Here is a 16,535-nt window from a genome sequence, read left to right as displayed (position 1 = left end):
TCAGAAACATCGAGTATCATAATAATATGAGAGCTTTTGGGGGCATTCTTCAAATGAAAAGAGGACTGTTTTCATCCTAATTTCTTTGAAAAGATAATTAAGCTCAAACTCCTATTCAGAATAATGGGAATGGATACTATTCAGGTAGTTGTAGCAGACAAGGAGATAACCAGAGACCTCTTCGGTGGAGATCAGCAGCATTAGTAGTAAAAACAACAACAACAACAATAATAGTTACACGTACAGTACTCTTAATACGTGCCAGGCACAATCCTAATTACATACATGTATTACAACCCATTTACTCCTTAATTGCAGTGAGGTAGTGCAACTGTCATCCCCATTTGCAGACAAGGAAATGAAGCATTTAAACTGTCCAAAGACAGCATGCAGTGAGACAAAGGAAACAGGCTGCTTGGCTCCAGGACCCACCCTCCTCACCAACACGCTACCCTGAGAAAAATCTGGGCTGCATTTAAACTACTGTGCACGGGGCCGGACTGCAAAATGGCTTGAATTCCTTGATTGCATGAACAGGGACTGAAACATAAACTTGTGCATTTTTGAGTGTAGGAAGATCCTTTAGAAAGCCAAGATCTGGGCTCAGATTCTGGCCCCGCCACTCACTGGCTGTGTCACCACGGGGACCTCAGTCACTCTCATGACTCTCTGGGTCTTGCTTAACAAGCCTGTAGAAAATTTTCTTAGATTCCTTTCAGATCTAAATTTTCAGAATTTCCTATCTATCTTCCCATAATCAGTAAATATCTGTTGAATGAACAAATGAATAAGTGACCCATAAAAACAAATACGGCTTTAGCGGATGTTATACTTAGGAACATGTTGAAAATTGTCGTCCTTGGCTAGCCTACTGAACTCCACTCAAATAAAATCAAATGCAGCTCTCAAATCTTTCCATCTAAAAGTAAATATTTTTTTGAGAAAAACCCAAAAGTATGCATTAAAAAGTAATCTAAATCTTGGACAAATATAAATAACTATTCGTACTAGGATCTAAATTTGGTTGTGGGAGTTCAAAGACATAAAGAAAAAACTAGGAGAGCTGGAATCTCCCAGAAATTGTTAATAACCAGCAATTCCACATCTCCCCACAACATGTATGTTGACAGAGGTCATTTTTCCAAGAAAAAAAAATACTGAGGTTCAAAAGCTCCTAAGCCAGCTCAGGGCCTATCCTATCCCAGGGTGTACTAGGATTATTCTTAGAGCACAGGACAGGCCTGGCACACGTTAGGCTCTTAATTCAGTATTTAATAAATGAATATAAGGCTGAACAGAATCCAAGGACTACAACAGAGACCAAATCTGATGCCTTAAAGGATAATTAATTCTCAAAGCCCACTCAAAGAATATAAACAAAAAGGGATTAATACTTTCAAAATAGTCAACTCTCAGTTATCTGCACTAACAAAGGAAGAAGCCAATACAAGAAGTGCTCAGTCTTAATATACAATGCGTATGGCAGAAGAAAGGATAAAATGGTTATGTGTAAATTGGACAGAAAAAAATTTCTGCAGGTGCTTTGGGCCACCAGGCAACATGCGGGAGCACGCACTTATGTGAAATGTGTCCAGCTGCAGTGTTCAGTGCTCTATTCAATTTTGTTTCCACTTTTTCAAGTGTGAGCTGACTAGGCACTGATGGAGACACACCCAGAGCATATCAGACACTGGCGAAACCAGGCCGTTTTGAGACATGCCTTGAACAAGCCAAACCGCATGACCCATTTGCAGATTAGAATGAACTCAACTTTCTACACCCACATGCTTAGACCCAACAATAACTGATTGGCCCCATGAGTAAAATTAACTCAAACCTAGCTACTTTATTACGCAGAAGACTGAAGTGGGTGTGATTCTCTCCTGTTTTCACTTCTCTATTGTTCATATTTGATGACAGCACACAAATAACCTTCTAATGAATGCTAATAGCTCATAAGAACTCGTTACCATAATTATTAATCTCCATAGAAACACAGATGTGGAACAGTCCTTAAGGATTCCATCCAGACCTTTTATTTTATGACTTATAGTACGGAGACCCTCACAAGGGTTGAATGCCCTACCCAAGATCAAACCTCTCGTGCTGGCAGAGCCAGGCTCTGTGCTCTTTCTGCCTCACCATCCTGCCTACCTGATCTGCATCTGATCATAAATTCTAGGCAAATATCCCAGGAATAGCCCCCGAGTCAAGTCTCACCTAACTCTTCATTTGTGCTGTCATTATCAGTAGCAAATGGGAATCTCTTTTGTTCGGCAATAGACTTGGCCTGGCTCTGAAATAAAAACAAACATACATTTTAGCTTATCGCAGATGAAGAGAAACTTACCATGAAACCTGTATTTAAAAAAATTAAAGCTATATTTGATTTATATGAAAGCAAGAAAATCTTCACATTAAGTCATATCAATCATGTACTTCAGGGACACAATTTGTGCTGTAACTGATTTGCTTCCTCGCCTTATCACTAGTGGTTTTCGGTTTCCAGGAACACCTATCTTTTTACTTTCATGGGGATTAATCTTCCCGGCTGTTCCAAAGCTCCCTCCACAGACTACTCAATGACATCGATCATGTTACAAAGATCACATTCTAGTGTTTGGTCTCCAAAGTGGCTTGATAACAGAATATTTTTTAAAATAAATTTATTGATTTTTCACTGCGTTGAGTCTCTGTTGCTGCACGCAGGCTTTCTCTAGTTGCGGCGAGCAGGGCCTACTTTTTGTTGCGGTGCTCGGGCTTCTCATTGCGGAGGCTTCTCTTGGTGCGGAGCACGCGCTCTAGGGGCGCGGGCTTCAGCAGTTGTGGCTGGCAGGCTCTAAAGCGCAGGCTCAGTAGTTGTGGTGCATGGGCTTAGCTGCTCCGCGGCATGTGGGATCTTCCCGGACCAGGGCTCGAACCCATGTCCCTTGCATTGGCAGGTGGATTCTTAACCACTGCGCCACCAGGGAAGTCCCCCAGAATATTGCTTTTTAAACTCTAAAAATATTTTAGAAGCAAGAGCTACAGGTTGTTGGGACTTCCCTGGGGGTCCAGTGGTTAAGACTTCGCCTTCCAATGCAAGGGGCCCGGGTTCGATCCCTGGTTGGGGAGCTAAGATCCCACATGCCTCGTGGCCAACAAACCAAAAAAAAAACATAAAACAGAAGCAATATTGTAACAAATTCAATAAAGACTTTAAAAATGGTCCACATCAAAAAAATCTTAAAAAAAAAAAGCTATAGGTGGTACAGGGATGACACCATAATAGGACCAGCAAAACCTGACCAAGAAACAAGACATGCTATTAAATAATGCATAGCAGGCCATGAACATAACCACCCTACTTGATGCATATGCAGACACGCATATGCACACTTGGCAGAAAAGCTAAAGCAAAAGCGGAAGCTAGGGAAAAACAAAGTAAGTAAGTTAGCTTAGTAATTGGAATGATTTTATAGACAGCAATGGTCCAACATACAAAATGACGGCTCTATTGTGTTTTGGAGACAAATCATGTCTGATTATGCAAACAGCTGTCACTTTGCCAGAAGATTTGACTGTCAACGCTAAGCTGTGATATGCTTAGCCTACAGGGTACACATTAAAATGGTAACTTCATACCAGATTCACCTAAGATATGATTAAAACTTGTACACACACATAGACAGGAAAAGCTAAGATAATACAAGACTAAAGATGTCGCCTTTGGCAAAACTTTACGATCAGAACCCAGTGACATCTCAATTATTTGAATTCCTCTTTTTGTTAATCCATTGCACAGCTGCCTACAGGCATGTATGACAGCCAAATAATTCTACACAGGTGACTCTTCTGACTGATGGATAGGCTCTTTAGCTAATGGTTGGTACTCATTAGCCATGGTCTCTTGGGCTTCACTGACTCAACAGAGTAACAGGTATTTCCACCTATATTCCCTACACTCTTAAAGTCAAGACTGATGTTCAGATACAGAGTGGTTTTTGGTTTGCCTATAAAACAAGTCAAGAATAAGCTACCTCTACTTAGAACACAAGTTAAAAGATACAGGTCAGAAGGGCATCCCATCTCAGGAGACTCAGTTCTCCCCTTATTCCATTCAGGACCCCAAACAAAATGAAACACCTGAAAATTCTACTGCTTTGGGAATGTTTATACTTTATTTCTTCCAGTAAAACCTCGATGGCTAGAGGGGAACTCTGTCAGCTCTTTCTTGCTTTGCTCTATAGCTGGGAGCTTCCACACATGGGAACCTCACCCGGCTTCTTTAAGAAGTGGTAGATTCCACAACACGTGAGGGCAGCACAGCACTGTACATACTTCCAGGTGTGACCAGACACAAGTCCTTCCTCTTTACCAGCTGCTTACAGACAAACACGTAAGTGCAAAACATTTTCTACTTAAGAAATTGCTTAGAGCCAAGGAAAGGGGTCTATAAACAACGCTTTTAATACTTTAAACACTTTTTATTATTTCATCCAGTATTCAACGAAGGTCTTGGCAACCATTTGCCAAGCCTTTGTGCAAAAAGATGGGAAGAGAACAGAAATGAAATCCCATAAAAAGAAGAAATCATTTACTAAGCAACATTAAGAATATACTGAAGAGCGTATCTGATTTTGAAGTGTTTTTATTATATTAGAAATAGAATTTATAACAGGAGTGGGCAGGAAAAGTATAGTACGGACAAATTAATTTCCTGATCAAAAAGAATCTTCCCCACGTCTAATACTGCATCTATAGATATCTTCTGTGTACAGAGTGGAGCAGCTATGATCAAGGAAGTTTAAACACACAACCCCACATTGCTAGTAGACGAACTCCAATCCACCTGTCAGGTCCCTGCTCATGTTTCAATTCCTGAAAGCTGTCTTGCCTGATACCCCTAACTTAAGGGAGATTATGTTGACCCTTTGTTTTTCCTCCATATGATTTGCACAATTATACTTCTATGCTTACTTGTATAGTTATTTGATTAGTAGCTATAGAGCCCTAAGTGCTGGGAACAAGCCTATCTGGCTCACCACTCTCTGCCTAAGTACTTACTTAGCTCAACGCTTGGCAAAAATAGGTGCAAAATAAGTATCTGGAAAATGAATGAATAAATGAAGAGTTTAACTTCCATATTTTTAACCTAGGGAAAACAAAAGGCCTAGACTGATAAGCTTTCTCCCATAGGTTACTAGCTAGTGCCATCTTAAACTGGAAAGGCAAATAGTATTTGAATTATTATCAGCAAGAAGGTCCCTAATAACTCTAAGAATCTAATCACTTCTCCAAGGTGGGGATTATCCAGTTTCTATTTAAATGTTTTCAGTGATGGCCAACTCACTACTTCACAAGTTAGCCCATTCTGGTTTGGGACAAGTCTAATTCAAAAGTTTTTCCATAGACTACGTTGACGGCTATGCAATGAGTTAAGTAAAATCAGTTGATCATTCTCTAGTTTGCAGTTTCTACCCATATTAAGTAGTTCTTACATGAAAAGGCAGAGCTTTGTCTGGAAAAGAAAAGAGTATCCTAAAGGGAAATTTTAAACAAAAGAAGCCAACAACATCTATGTGGATGTTGAAGGAAAAGGCCTGAAGAAAAAATGTTAACCTTGGGCACTGAAAGAATAACAGCCTCACAGAATTAAGTGTGAACAAAAATACCCCAGCACCTTGAGGCAGGCGGGCCAGAGGGGGACACACGCTAGCACGATAGGCAGATGCACGTTACCTGGCACAGTGCCAGGTGCTCATCCCTGGAATGGAGAGGTCTCTTGTACAGCTTAGTTGGTACTGATTAGAAAAACATAGATATAAAAGATACACAGGCAAAGGCTGGAGAAATAAGATTATACGCTACCTTCAAATCCGTAAGGCTCCTAGAAATAAGGTTCAGCCATGATCTCCTTTATTCCTTGGAACTTAAAAGTAAAGAGTCCTAGGTCCAGAATGACCAACCATCAATTCATAAGACATAATAATTCAGTGTGACTAAACACCAGATGACCTATCTTTATCTTATGCAACTGGACTCAACTCCTAGCTGATAAACAGACGCGATCTCCACCTTTTGGAACTAGTATCACCATGTTTCAGGTCACAGAAACCGAAGGCATAGAAGATGCATACCAGAATCTTTTCAGTGTTGAGGGAAAGCAAAGAGTCACAGGGTGGTGATCCTTTGGGCTCGCAGTCGGAGTCATGGAAGTTCAAAAAGGATGACTCTGAAAAGCAAACAGTCTTTGTTATTCTCCTCACCTTAGATTTATGGCTCTTAGGTGCTTAACTATGAATTGCAATGTGAGGAATCCACAAACTCAAAACAAGGACAAGCGTAAAACACAGTAAAAGGGGCATCCTGCCTTCCACCTCTACAACTGGGTAACACTTTATAGTTTCCAAGTATCTCACACACGCATCAGTGATCGTCCTCACAACAGTGAACAGAGCTGTAAAGATCCTTTCATGGGATACCTCCTATGTGGCAGCATTTCCCAGAGGTTAAAAAAAAAAATCACAAAGAGGGGAACAAAGCCAAGCCAGGAAGACCTGATGTTAAGAGGTATGTGCTAAGGATCTAGTATCCAGAATATCTAAAAACTCCTCAAATTCAACAAGAAAAAGACAACCCCGTTTTTAAAACAGGCAAAGGACTTGAACCGGCAACTCTCCAAAGATATACAAACAGCCACTGAGTACATGAAAAGATGCTCTACATCGTTATTAACTAATGAATGCAAATCAAACCACAAGGAGGTACCACTTTACACCCACTAGGATGGCTATAATTTTTTTTTTAACGGGAAATCACAAGTGCTGGCAAGGAGGCAGGGAAACTGAACCCTTGTGTAATGTTGATGGGGATGTAAAACTGTGTGGCCACTGTAGAGTTGGCTCATTCCTCAAAAAGTAAAGATAGAATTACCACCTGGTCCCGCTATTCCACTCCTAGGTACGTACCCCAAAGAACTGAATACAGGGACTCAAGCACACATACGCACATGTTCATAGCAGCACTATTTACAATAACCAAAAGGTGGAAACAGCCTAAATGTCCATCAACAGAAAACAGATAAACAAATTGTGGTATATACATATAGTGGAATATTATTCCGCCTTAAAAATGAATGAAGTGGGGACTTCCCTGGTGGTCCAGTGGTTGAGAATCTTCCTTCCAATGCAGGGGACGCGGGTTTGAGTGCTGGTCGGGGAACTAAGATCCCACATGCCGCGGGGCAACGAAGCCGCACGCCGCAACTACTGAGCCCGTGTGGCACAACTAGAGAGCCCACGCTGCAACTACAGAGCCCACACGCTCTGGAGCCTGTGTGCCACAACTCGAGAGAGAAAACCCACGTGCCACAACAAAAGATCCCATGTGCCGCAACTAAGACCCAACGCAGCCAAAAATAAATATTTTTTAAAAAATGAATGAAGCGCTGATACATATTACAACATGGAAGAACCTCCAAAACAAAAACTAAGTGAAAGAAACTAGACACAAAAGGTCACATATTGTATGATTCCGTTTATATGAAATGTCCAGAATAGGCAAATCCACACAGTATGCACCTTGGCGGTTGAAGGAGGGAATGGAGAGAAACTGCCTGATGGGCAAGGGAGTTTACTTTGGAGTGATGGAAATGTTTTGAGGTAATTGCACTACCTGGTCAATGTACTAAATGCCACTGAACTGTTCACTTGAACATGGTTGATTTTACATTATGTGAATCCTGCCTCAACAACTTATTTTTTAAAATATGCTCTAAGGCAGCAGTCATTAAAGAGCACAAAATTATGTTCAGGGAACCACGTGAACCAATTTAGCTGAATTCTCACACGTGTGTATCCTAACGACAGGAGAAGGACATGATGGATCCAAGAGCCCTGGTGGCGAGCAGGGACTGAAGCCGGAACGTTACGTCTCACAAGGCACAGCGGGGTTTAAAGGATGGATGGGTTCAGACTGGCGGGCAGAAAGGGAGTGGATAGTCCAGGCAGAATGAGCGGTGTACAGAAACACAAAGGCAAGCCAGTGCAAAGGGGCAGTGAGCAGACCACCCTAGCTAGAGGAGGGAGTTGGTGCTGGAAAATAAAAGACGTGAGTTTGGAAGGTGAGTGGTCAGACTAGGAAGTCATGGACCCAGAGAAAGGCTTTAGTCTGACAAGAATGAAGAACCAGCAATGCTTGCTGACAGGCAGTTGGATATACGTTCATCAATAACCTGTCTCCCTTACCTTTTAAAAAAGGTACCATTTGAGAACTCACCACATGTTGAGTACTGTGCAAAGCACTACGTAGACATGGCTGTACTCTCTTCTAACAATCTCTCCACTTCATGGAATTCTTTTTAGTTTCAATAAATAAACATCTACATAATTTTATTTTTTATTGTAATTGAAGTATAGTTGATTTATAATATTAGTTTCAGGTGTACTGATTTTTTTTTTTAATTAAAAAAAATTTTTTTTATTTTTGGCTGTGTTGGGTCTTCGTTGCTGCGCACAGGCTTTCTCTAGTTGCAACGAGCAGGGGCTACTCTTCCTTGAGGTACGTGGGCTTCTCATTGCGGTGGCTTCTCTTGTTGCGGAGCACGGGCCCTAGGCGCGCGGGCTTCAGTAGTTGCGGCACGTGAGCTCAGTAGTCGTGGCTCGCAGGCTCTAGAGCACAGGCTCAGTAGATGTGGCGCATGGGCTTAGTTGCTTGCGGCATGTGGGACCTTCCCGGAACAGGGCTCGAACCCACGTCCCCTGCATTGGCAGGTGGATGCTTGACCACTGCGCCACCAGGGAAGTCCAAACATTTACTTAATTTTAAATGTCTGCACAGTATTCCATTGCATGGAACTTAACCATACCCCTATCATTGAATAATTAGGATGCCCTTTCTTTTTTCCTTAATACAGATACTTTCAATAGTATCCTTGACCTACATTTTTTGCAAATTTACACAACTGGGCAATTAAACTACAGTCTAACATATGTAATTGCTGAGGCAAAGTGTGTAAACAATTTTAAGACTTTCCATATATATTGCTCCATTTCCATCCCAATACTTAATAATTTCATTCCCATTCGCAGCGTATAACACCACTATTTCCCTCTGCTCAGAGGAGTGCCATTCTTAATCTTTTCCAATCTGAAAATAGTACTAGTAAGATTAAACTTTTGGTTTATTGGCCATTTGTATCTCTTTTGTAAATTGCTTATATCCTTTGCTAATTTGTAAGTCATCTGATCTATTCTGGCCTAAGATTTAGAGAAGAATTTCTAATTATCTACTTTCTAACCTCAGGACCAGTTATGAAATTATCGATTTGAATGCCACCTTTATAACACATTATAGTCACTGGGATCTGTTTCTAGACTCCTTTTTTTAAAGGAATCTTTGAGATGATTTACATCTACCTTCTGCAATAGCTCTGACAGATGACTCTTCAATCTCTACATGGACATTTATTTCTAAAAAATTATAGTAGTTATTCACGGTCATTGTAGAAAATACAGAAAAATCACAAAATGTAAATAAAAGTCACTTAGGGGCTTCCCTGGTGGCGCAGTGGTTGAGAATCTGCCTGCCAATGCAGGGGACACGGGTTCGAGCCCTGGTCTGGGAAGATCCCACATGCCACGGAGCAACTATGCCCGTGAGCCACAACTAGTGAGCCTGCGTGTCTGGAGCCTGTGCTCCGCAACAAGAGAGGCCGTGATAGTGAGAGGCCCGCGCACCACGATGAAGAGTGGCCCCCACTTGCCGCAACTAGAGAAAGCCCTCGCACAGAAACGAAGACCCAACACAGCCATAAATAAATAAATAAATAAATAAAATTAATAATAATAATAATAAATTTTTTTAAAAAGTCACTTAGAATACCACCACGCGCTGAGAACCACCATGAAAATTTTGGTGTGTATAATTAAGAGTGATAATTCTGAAATCAGGTGGCTGGGTTTGAATTCCTGTTCTCTGCCACTGCTTACTAGCTCTTGCCCACTGACTTAAGCCTCCTCAATCTTCAGTTTCTTCATTTGTAAAACAGGGTCAGTAATAAATTATCTACATCACAGGGGTGGTTGTGAGATTTAAATAAGGAAATATAAGTAAAGCATGTGGTATAGTTTCTGACACAAAGAAGGAGCTCCAAAAATGTTTGCTACTATCATTATCATGAGGTTGTGAGAACTGAATGAGCTACATTGTTTTGTAAGCTGCCCTTTTAACTTCATAATATAATGTAAACACTTAACCATATGCTTACATTTTCTTCTACATTATTTAAATTTAAACTTGGTGAGATTATATATCATTTTAATACTTTAGACATAAAATTTCATTTCTCTACAATAAACTTGCATTTTGTTGTTTTGTTTTGTAGACTTTCTAATCCCTTATAATGATGTTTATTCTGACTTCAGTATCATTGTTTCAATTACTATAGCCTTACAATGAGTGCATACATGTTAATGTAAAAGCAAAGCCTCATCACCTTTTTTCTTAAAAAAAATTTCTTGGGGGGCTTCCCTGGTGGTGCAGTGGTTGAGAATTTGCCTGCTAATGCAGGGGACGCGGGTTCGAGCCCTGGTCTGGGAAGATCCCACATGCCGCGGATCAACTGGGCCCGTGAGCCACAGCTACTGAGCCTGCGCGTCTGGAGCCTGTGCTCCGCAACAAGAGAGGCCGCGGTGGTGAGAGGCCTGTGCACCGCGATGAAGAGTGGCCCCCACTCGCCGCAACTAGAGAAAGCCCTCGCACAGAAACCCAACTCGAACAGAAGACCCAGCACAGCCAAAAATAAATAAATAAATAAGTATTAAAAAAAAATTTCTTGGCTATTTGGATAAACATTCTTCCTTCAGATAAACTTGTCATTTTGTTACGGTTCCAAAACAAAAAGCCCTGTATGACTTTTATTAGAATTGTATTAAAATTGTAGATTAATGAGGGGAGAAACACTTGACTTCTTTACAAAATTTAATCTTTTATTAACCTATGTGGAATTTTGTAATTTTTATACAGGATGTACATGTTCAAGTCGGTTGTGATCTTAAAAAAAAAAATCTTTTGATAACCACAGATTCATCGGTGGTTGAATCTATTATTTGTTGAGCATCTACTATGCTCCAGTCACGGCCTTAGCCTCAATGGCCGTCAAAACCATAAATGACCCCAGTCCTTGTATACAGCATTCAGTGGGGGAAGCTGACAGTAATCAGGGCCACATAAAAAGATGTCAGAATGCAACAGTTTAAGAGTCATGACCTAGAGCATAATCAGGAGAAGAGGTGTGTGCGCTCAGGTAAAGCTTCCAGAGGACCAAGTAACGTCAGCTAATACCGATATAGTCACCATGTATAGGCACCCTTCCAATCCCCATTTTAAAGAAGAGGAAAACGAGGCAGACAGCCTAAGCACTTTGCAAAAGGCCACCCTCCAGCAAAGCAATGGAGGTGTTGGTTGGCTGTCTGCCATGAAAGAGTGAAGGCAGCTCTAAGCGAGGTTAAGGACTTAAGAGGTGAAGGTCCATGGCAGGCTGGCAGAACTGGGAGAGTGGCCCAGGCAGAAACACAGCATATTGTCAATCTTTTGCCTTCTTAGCTGACTAGAGCTGAAGATTTCATCTGTCCACATTACTGAACTTTTAACAGCTCTATTAGTGTCTTCATTTACACAGTGGATAACTGAGCCATCTACACGTAATTATATCAAGGTCTTTTTTAATATTTATACTCACTTAGCATCTTATTTTACTGGACAAAACCTCCCCAAAGTGCTCAATAATACTAGTGATAAAAGGCACTCCTGCTTAGTCCTGACGTTAACATGTCATTTGATGACCCAGAATTTCCTCAACTTTTGACAGTAATACTTTTAAATTTAACATTTACAAACATCCAGTGGGAAGCTGCTCTACGTGCCTATTTTGACATTTACAAACATCCAGTGGGAAGCTGCTCTATGTGCCTATTTTGAGATTGATATATTTTACCATATAAAGGAAGGGTGGAGATCGATGTATTTTACCATATAAAGGAAGAATTCTCCTACTCTTTGCTTTACCCAAAATTTTAAATCAGGAAAGCTGGCTGAAATTTATCAAGTGATTTTGGATATTTCTTTATGATAATCATGATTTCTCTCCTTTGATCTATCAAGGTGATTAATTCAATTCCTTAAAAAGTTGAACCATCTTTTGTACTTCTAGAATAAACTAACTGATCAAGGCAGATTATTCTTTTGTTTGCTGGCTTCAGTTTACTAATATTTTACTTAGGATTTTTATAACTATGTTAATAGCTTTCTTTTCTCCCCCCGAACTTTATCAGATTCTGGCATCAGTGTTTTTTGCTGGTTTGGTAAGGTCTGTGATACAAAAATAGTTTGTTCTAGTTGTAACTAGAGTTGTCTGGAACAGGAGGTTAAATTTGTTCTTTAATCTAAAAATATTTAACTCACTATGGATTCAATTATTTTCAAATAATAACCCAACCAGCTGTATTTAAATGCTACAGATTTCCATGAAATTAGGAAAAGTCTGTTTTCTTCCTTGTTCAGGTCATACAAGTCATTTCATTGTGATTACTACAGAAATAGTCTCAAAACACATTACAGAATCTGATCTTTTTCTTCTACATCATCTTCCTGGATATTTCTCTACTGCTTCTTATTTTTAACCTATTAGCAGAGATTTCTGCACCATTGTCTCTTAAATTCTAACAGCCGCTACAGTTGTGCACATACCCCCTCATTCATTGCGCGCATTTGCATCTGCTCCCTACTTACACGTTAGCCTTATCAGATTCATCTATTTTATTCTTTTTTAAAGAAGCAGCTCTTGGGTCTATTGATCCATTCCGTTGTTGCTCTGTTTCTAATTCATTTATTCTGGCTTTGTTCTTCTTAGTCCTGCAGTTTCCTGTATGTCCTCTTCTAGTTTCCCAAGTTTAGTATCCAGTTCATTTATTCCCTTTCTTCTTTAGTATTAAGATGCCATGGAAAGCTTCAGCAGGAAGAAAGATCAAAGACAGTGGGGAGAGAAGGACCGGAGACCGGAGCAGAGAGGCCAGGTGGAGGCCATGGCCAGTTACAGAACAGGAAAGTCCCAACACAGGCAGAGGCCACTGGGTCAAAACACGGGGTCAGAGTCTAAAGAGATATGAAGGAAAAAGGACAGGCCTTTGAGAAAATTGGGCACAGGAAGAGGAAAGAGGCACTGTTTGCCGTGTGTGCAGCTAGAAAGGGGTAGTGCCCCTAACTGAAGTGGGGAGTCTAAGAGAAAGAGGGCTTTTAGAGGGAAGTAAAGCGCTAACTCTGGGTTTAAGCAATTGCTCGTGAGATGCTAAACCAGGAAGCTGCCTTGCATGTAGTTAGGAAATTCCAGAGAAAGAGCTACGGATATAAATTTGATAATTATTAACTGATGGTAGATGATTAAGCGGGAAATGTAGGTAGGATCTCTAAGAAAGCTTAGGAAGCTTAAGTTTAATGAGAAGAGCAGAGCTGACCCTGGTGGGAACAAGATATTTAAGAGGCAGAGGGAGAATCAACTTGATAATCTACCTTTTTCTAAAGGGCTACCTATTTCTTTGAACTGTTCTACATCTTTGTCATAAAGCTATACAGAGAGTTATAAGGATTCCTAAAGGCAAATACAGTTGACCCTTGAACAACATGGGGGTTAGGGGTGCCAGTCCTCCAGGCGGTTGAAAATCTGCGTATAACTTGTAGTCAGCCCTCCGAATCCGCAGCTGCACAACTGAAGATTCACCAAACACAGACCGTGTAGCACTGTAGTATCTCCTACTGAAAAAAATCCATGTAAAAGTGAACCTGCACAGTTCAAACCCATGTTGTTTAAGGGTCAGCTGCATTTGTTTCTTCTCATTTTTCTTGATTACCCTTGCTAGATGATTGTCTAAACTTTACTCGTTATTTTCAAACAACCAGCTCTTCTACTTAAAGCTCCTCTTTCCCTGACTTCAGAATTAATTAGTTCTGCAGCAAAGTAACAGAGGGGTTCAGAGCACAGGCTGTGGTGCCAGACTGACTCAGATTAGATGCCTAGCTGGCTGTTTGACTTTGGGCAAGTCCTTTAATTTCTCCTAGCCTCAGTTTCCTCATCTGTAAAACAGGAATAACTACCACCACATACCCTCTTAGGGCAACTGTGAGGAATAGACGTAATGCCCACAGTTCACAGAATGATTGTTAAATGTTAGTATATACATCTAGGCTAAAATTGCCGGGGTTTTCTTGTAAATTTCTTCTTCCTGCTTTCCTAAAGTTTATTTTGGCCTTCATAGTACTTTACAGCTTTCAAAATACTTTCACAGACATTATTTCTTTTGGTCCTCCATTCTCTGAGGCTGGTGGAACATACCCTGGGCTCACTGTACACGTGGGGCATGATGCTCAATGTTAATGGACACGTTTAAGGTCACACAAATGAAGAAACAATGAAGCGAAGATTCGCCACAGATGCGCTCTAGGACACCCCATCGATAGGGGCACACGGCACATTTGTCACCGCTCATTCTGCCGAAGCGGGGTCCTGGTAATACTCTACTACAGCAATGCCATCCAACTTCTTTCTTCTCCCCCTCAACCTTACACACAGCTGACTTTAAGAAGAGCATCTCTGGTGGAGAGACAGGAGCTGACTATAGGACATTGAGACAGTGTATATAAACATCTTCTCGGAGGAATTCTGCTGTAAAAGGGAACAGAGAGATGAGGTGGTGGCTGGAAGGACTCGGTGGTCCTGTCTTCGTCGCCTGTTTTTTCAAGATGCGCGCTGCACCAGGCAGAAGCCACGAGTCCTCCAAGGAGACAGGACCGCAGGCAAAGGCTATCAGTACGGCTGCGGGCGGGCTGACAGCTAGAATGGTGGGAAAGCGTGGAAGTTCTCAATCAGATAAGAGGAGAGCATGGCCTCCTGCTGAGGAGAGGAGAGGAGAGGAGGTGTCACTGAAAGGAGCATGCGTCTGTCACACATTCCTGTCCTGCAACGGAAAACTGACTGAAAGCTTGCGTTTCCCCGAAGGAAAATGTTTCATAAGGAATTCCACAGCTGCTTCTGTGCTCATCACTTGACCACCTGGCTCCAGGTATAACAGACGGTGGGCCAGGCTCACCTGAACACAAGGATGACTGGGCTTTTCCCATGGAGGAGCCAGAACTTGGAAGTCAAGTGCCAGATATTTATCGACAATTCTGGTCCCAGGTGTAGGGTAAACCCGGGAAGAGCAGACCACATTACCGTGGCTGGAGGAGCTCCCTGAAGGTCAAGCAGGTGCTACACGGCATCAACTTGTAGTGCCTTTGCTTTTTTTTTTTTTTTTTTTGGTCAATAACTGGACTTTAATGAGTAATTCTGGTAAAAGCGTTTTTGCACAGATATGCAGGTATAAAACACATATAAAAAATGAACAAAAAGATTCCTTCTCTCAAGTACATCTGAGAACAGCCATGACTAAGTTTAACGTGATATATATTTCAGAGCTTAAAACCCAAGAAACTTTGCTTTTATCAGTTTCTGCATTTGTAAGACAACCACTATTGAGGGTGAAGCTAGGTCCCCCTGAAACCGAGCTGCCCTGTCAAGTTCATGATTAACCTTTCTATCCAAAACTTTATTCTCTTTCTTATCCTGCTCCCTGCTCCCCTCGAGATTGAGGAGTATCAGAGAAAAGGTGGGGGTGGGAGGAGGGTTGACCCCTGTGGGGTCCTCCTGGGTACCAAAGCCCCTCCATGTCACCTGTTTCTTGTTTGTGGAAAAAGGCTTTAGTCTCCTAGGTCTTCCCTGAGTTCCAAAGAACAGACTCAAGCAGTTACCAATTAGGGAAGTGAGGGAATGCAGAAAGTAAGGAAAAGCAGTCAAGCAAAAAACGTTAATGGTAGCTTAAAGAACAGTTCCGCGATAAAAGTCCTAGTTCCTCCTAAAGGATGATAACCATCTGATGCGTATCTTGGAGTTGTTCTGCAGAAACTAAGACCCCACCCAGGTGGACGGCGGCGACTACCTGCTGATCACAAGCCTGTAGATCCCAGACTGGTTGGAACCAGAAGCTTGATGATTAAGATCCCCAAAACATTACCTTATTTCCTCACCACCAACCAATCAGAAGAAAGTCCACAGGCTACAACTCTCACCCCAAATGTTGCCTTTAAAACCCTTCCCTGAAAGCCATCGGGGAGTTTGGACTTTTTGAGAATCAGCTGCCAGCCCTCCTGGCTTGGTGCCCTGCAAATAATCGTTGAACTTTCCTTCACCACAGCCCGGCGTCAGCAGACTGGCTTTGCGGTGCTGTGGGCGTGCAGACTCAAGTTCGGTTCAGTAACAAGGAGGTTGTAGATTACCTTGCTGGATGGTCCCAGGTGGTACTTTTCCTTTAGAATGTAATAACAGGAAAAGTAATAACAGGGAAAATTCTCCTCTGAAGAATTTATATGCTTCTTCTGTTCTAATAAAATACTATTCATCAGTACCTGAGATGTGTAAGTTATCATAAAACAACTTGAAAATAGAGGCTGCCCACTGAGAATTA

At 41.4% G+C, this 16,535-nt stretch overlaps 1 protein-coding gene across 9 annotated transcripts in view; it reads right to left on the bottom strand.

Moving 5' to 3' along the window:
* TTC13 (tetratricopeptide repeat domain 13) overlaps positions 1 to 16,535 on the bottom strand; it is a gene marked incomplete at its 5' end in the record, with an annotated part of 69,772 nt that overhangs the window by 46,318 nt on the left and 6,919 nt on the right. For all 9 annotated transcript variants that reach the window (XM_082422988.1, XM_082422989.1, XM_082422990.1 and 6 more), the window contains 2 exons: positions 2,221 to 2,296; positions 6,120 to 6,214. In XM_082422988.1, coding sequence (XP_082279114.1) covers positions 2,221 to 2,296; positions 6,120 to 6,214 — 171 coding nt within the window. The remainder of the gene's footprint in view (positions 1 to 2,220; positions 2,297 to 6,119; positions 6,215 to 16,535) is intronic.

This window comes from Balaenoptera physalus (genome assembly GCF_965194825.1).
Source record: "Balaenoptera physalus genome assembly, chromosome: 14".
Classification (NCBI taxonomy): domain Eukaryota; kingdom Metazoa; phylum Chordata; class Mammalia; order Artiodactyla; family Balaenopteridae; genus Balaenoptera; species Balaenoptera physalus.
The sequence above is the reverse complement of the archived record's forward strand: the minus strand, read 5'-3'. Positions and strand labels throughout refer to the sequence as shown.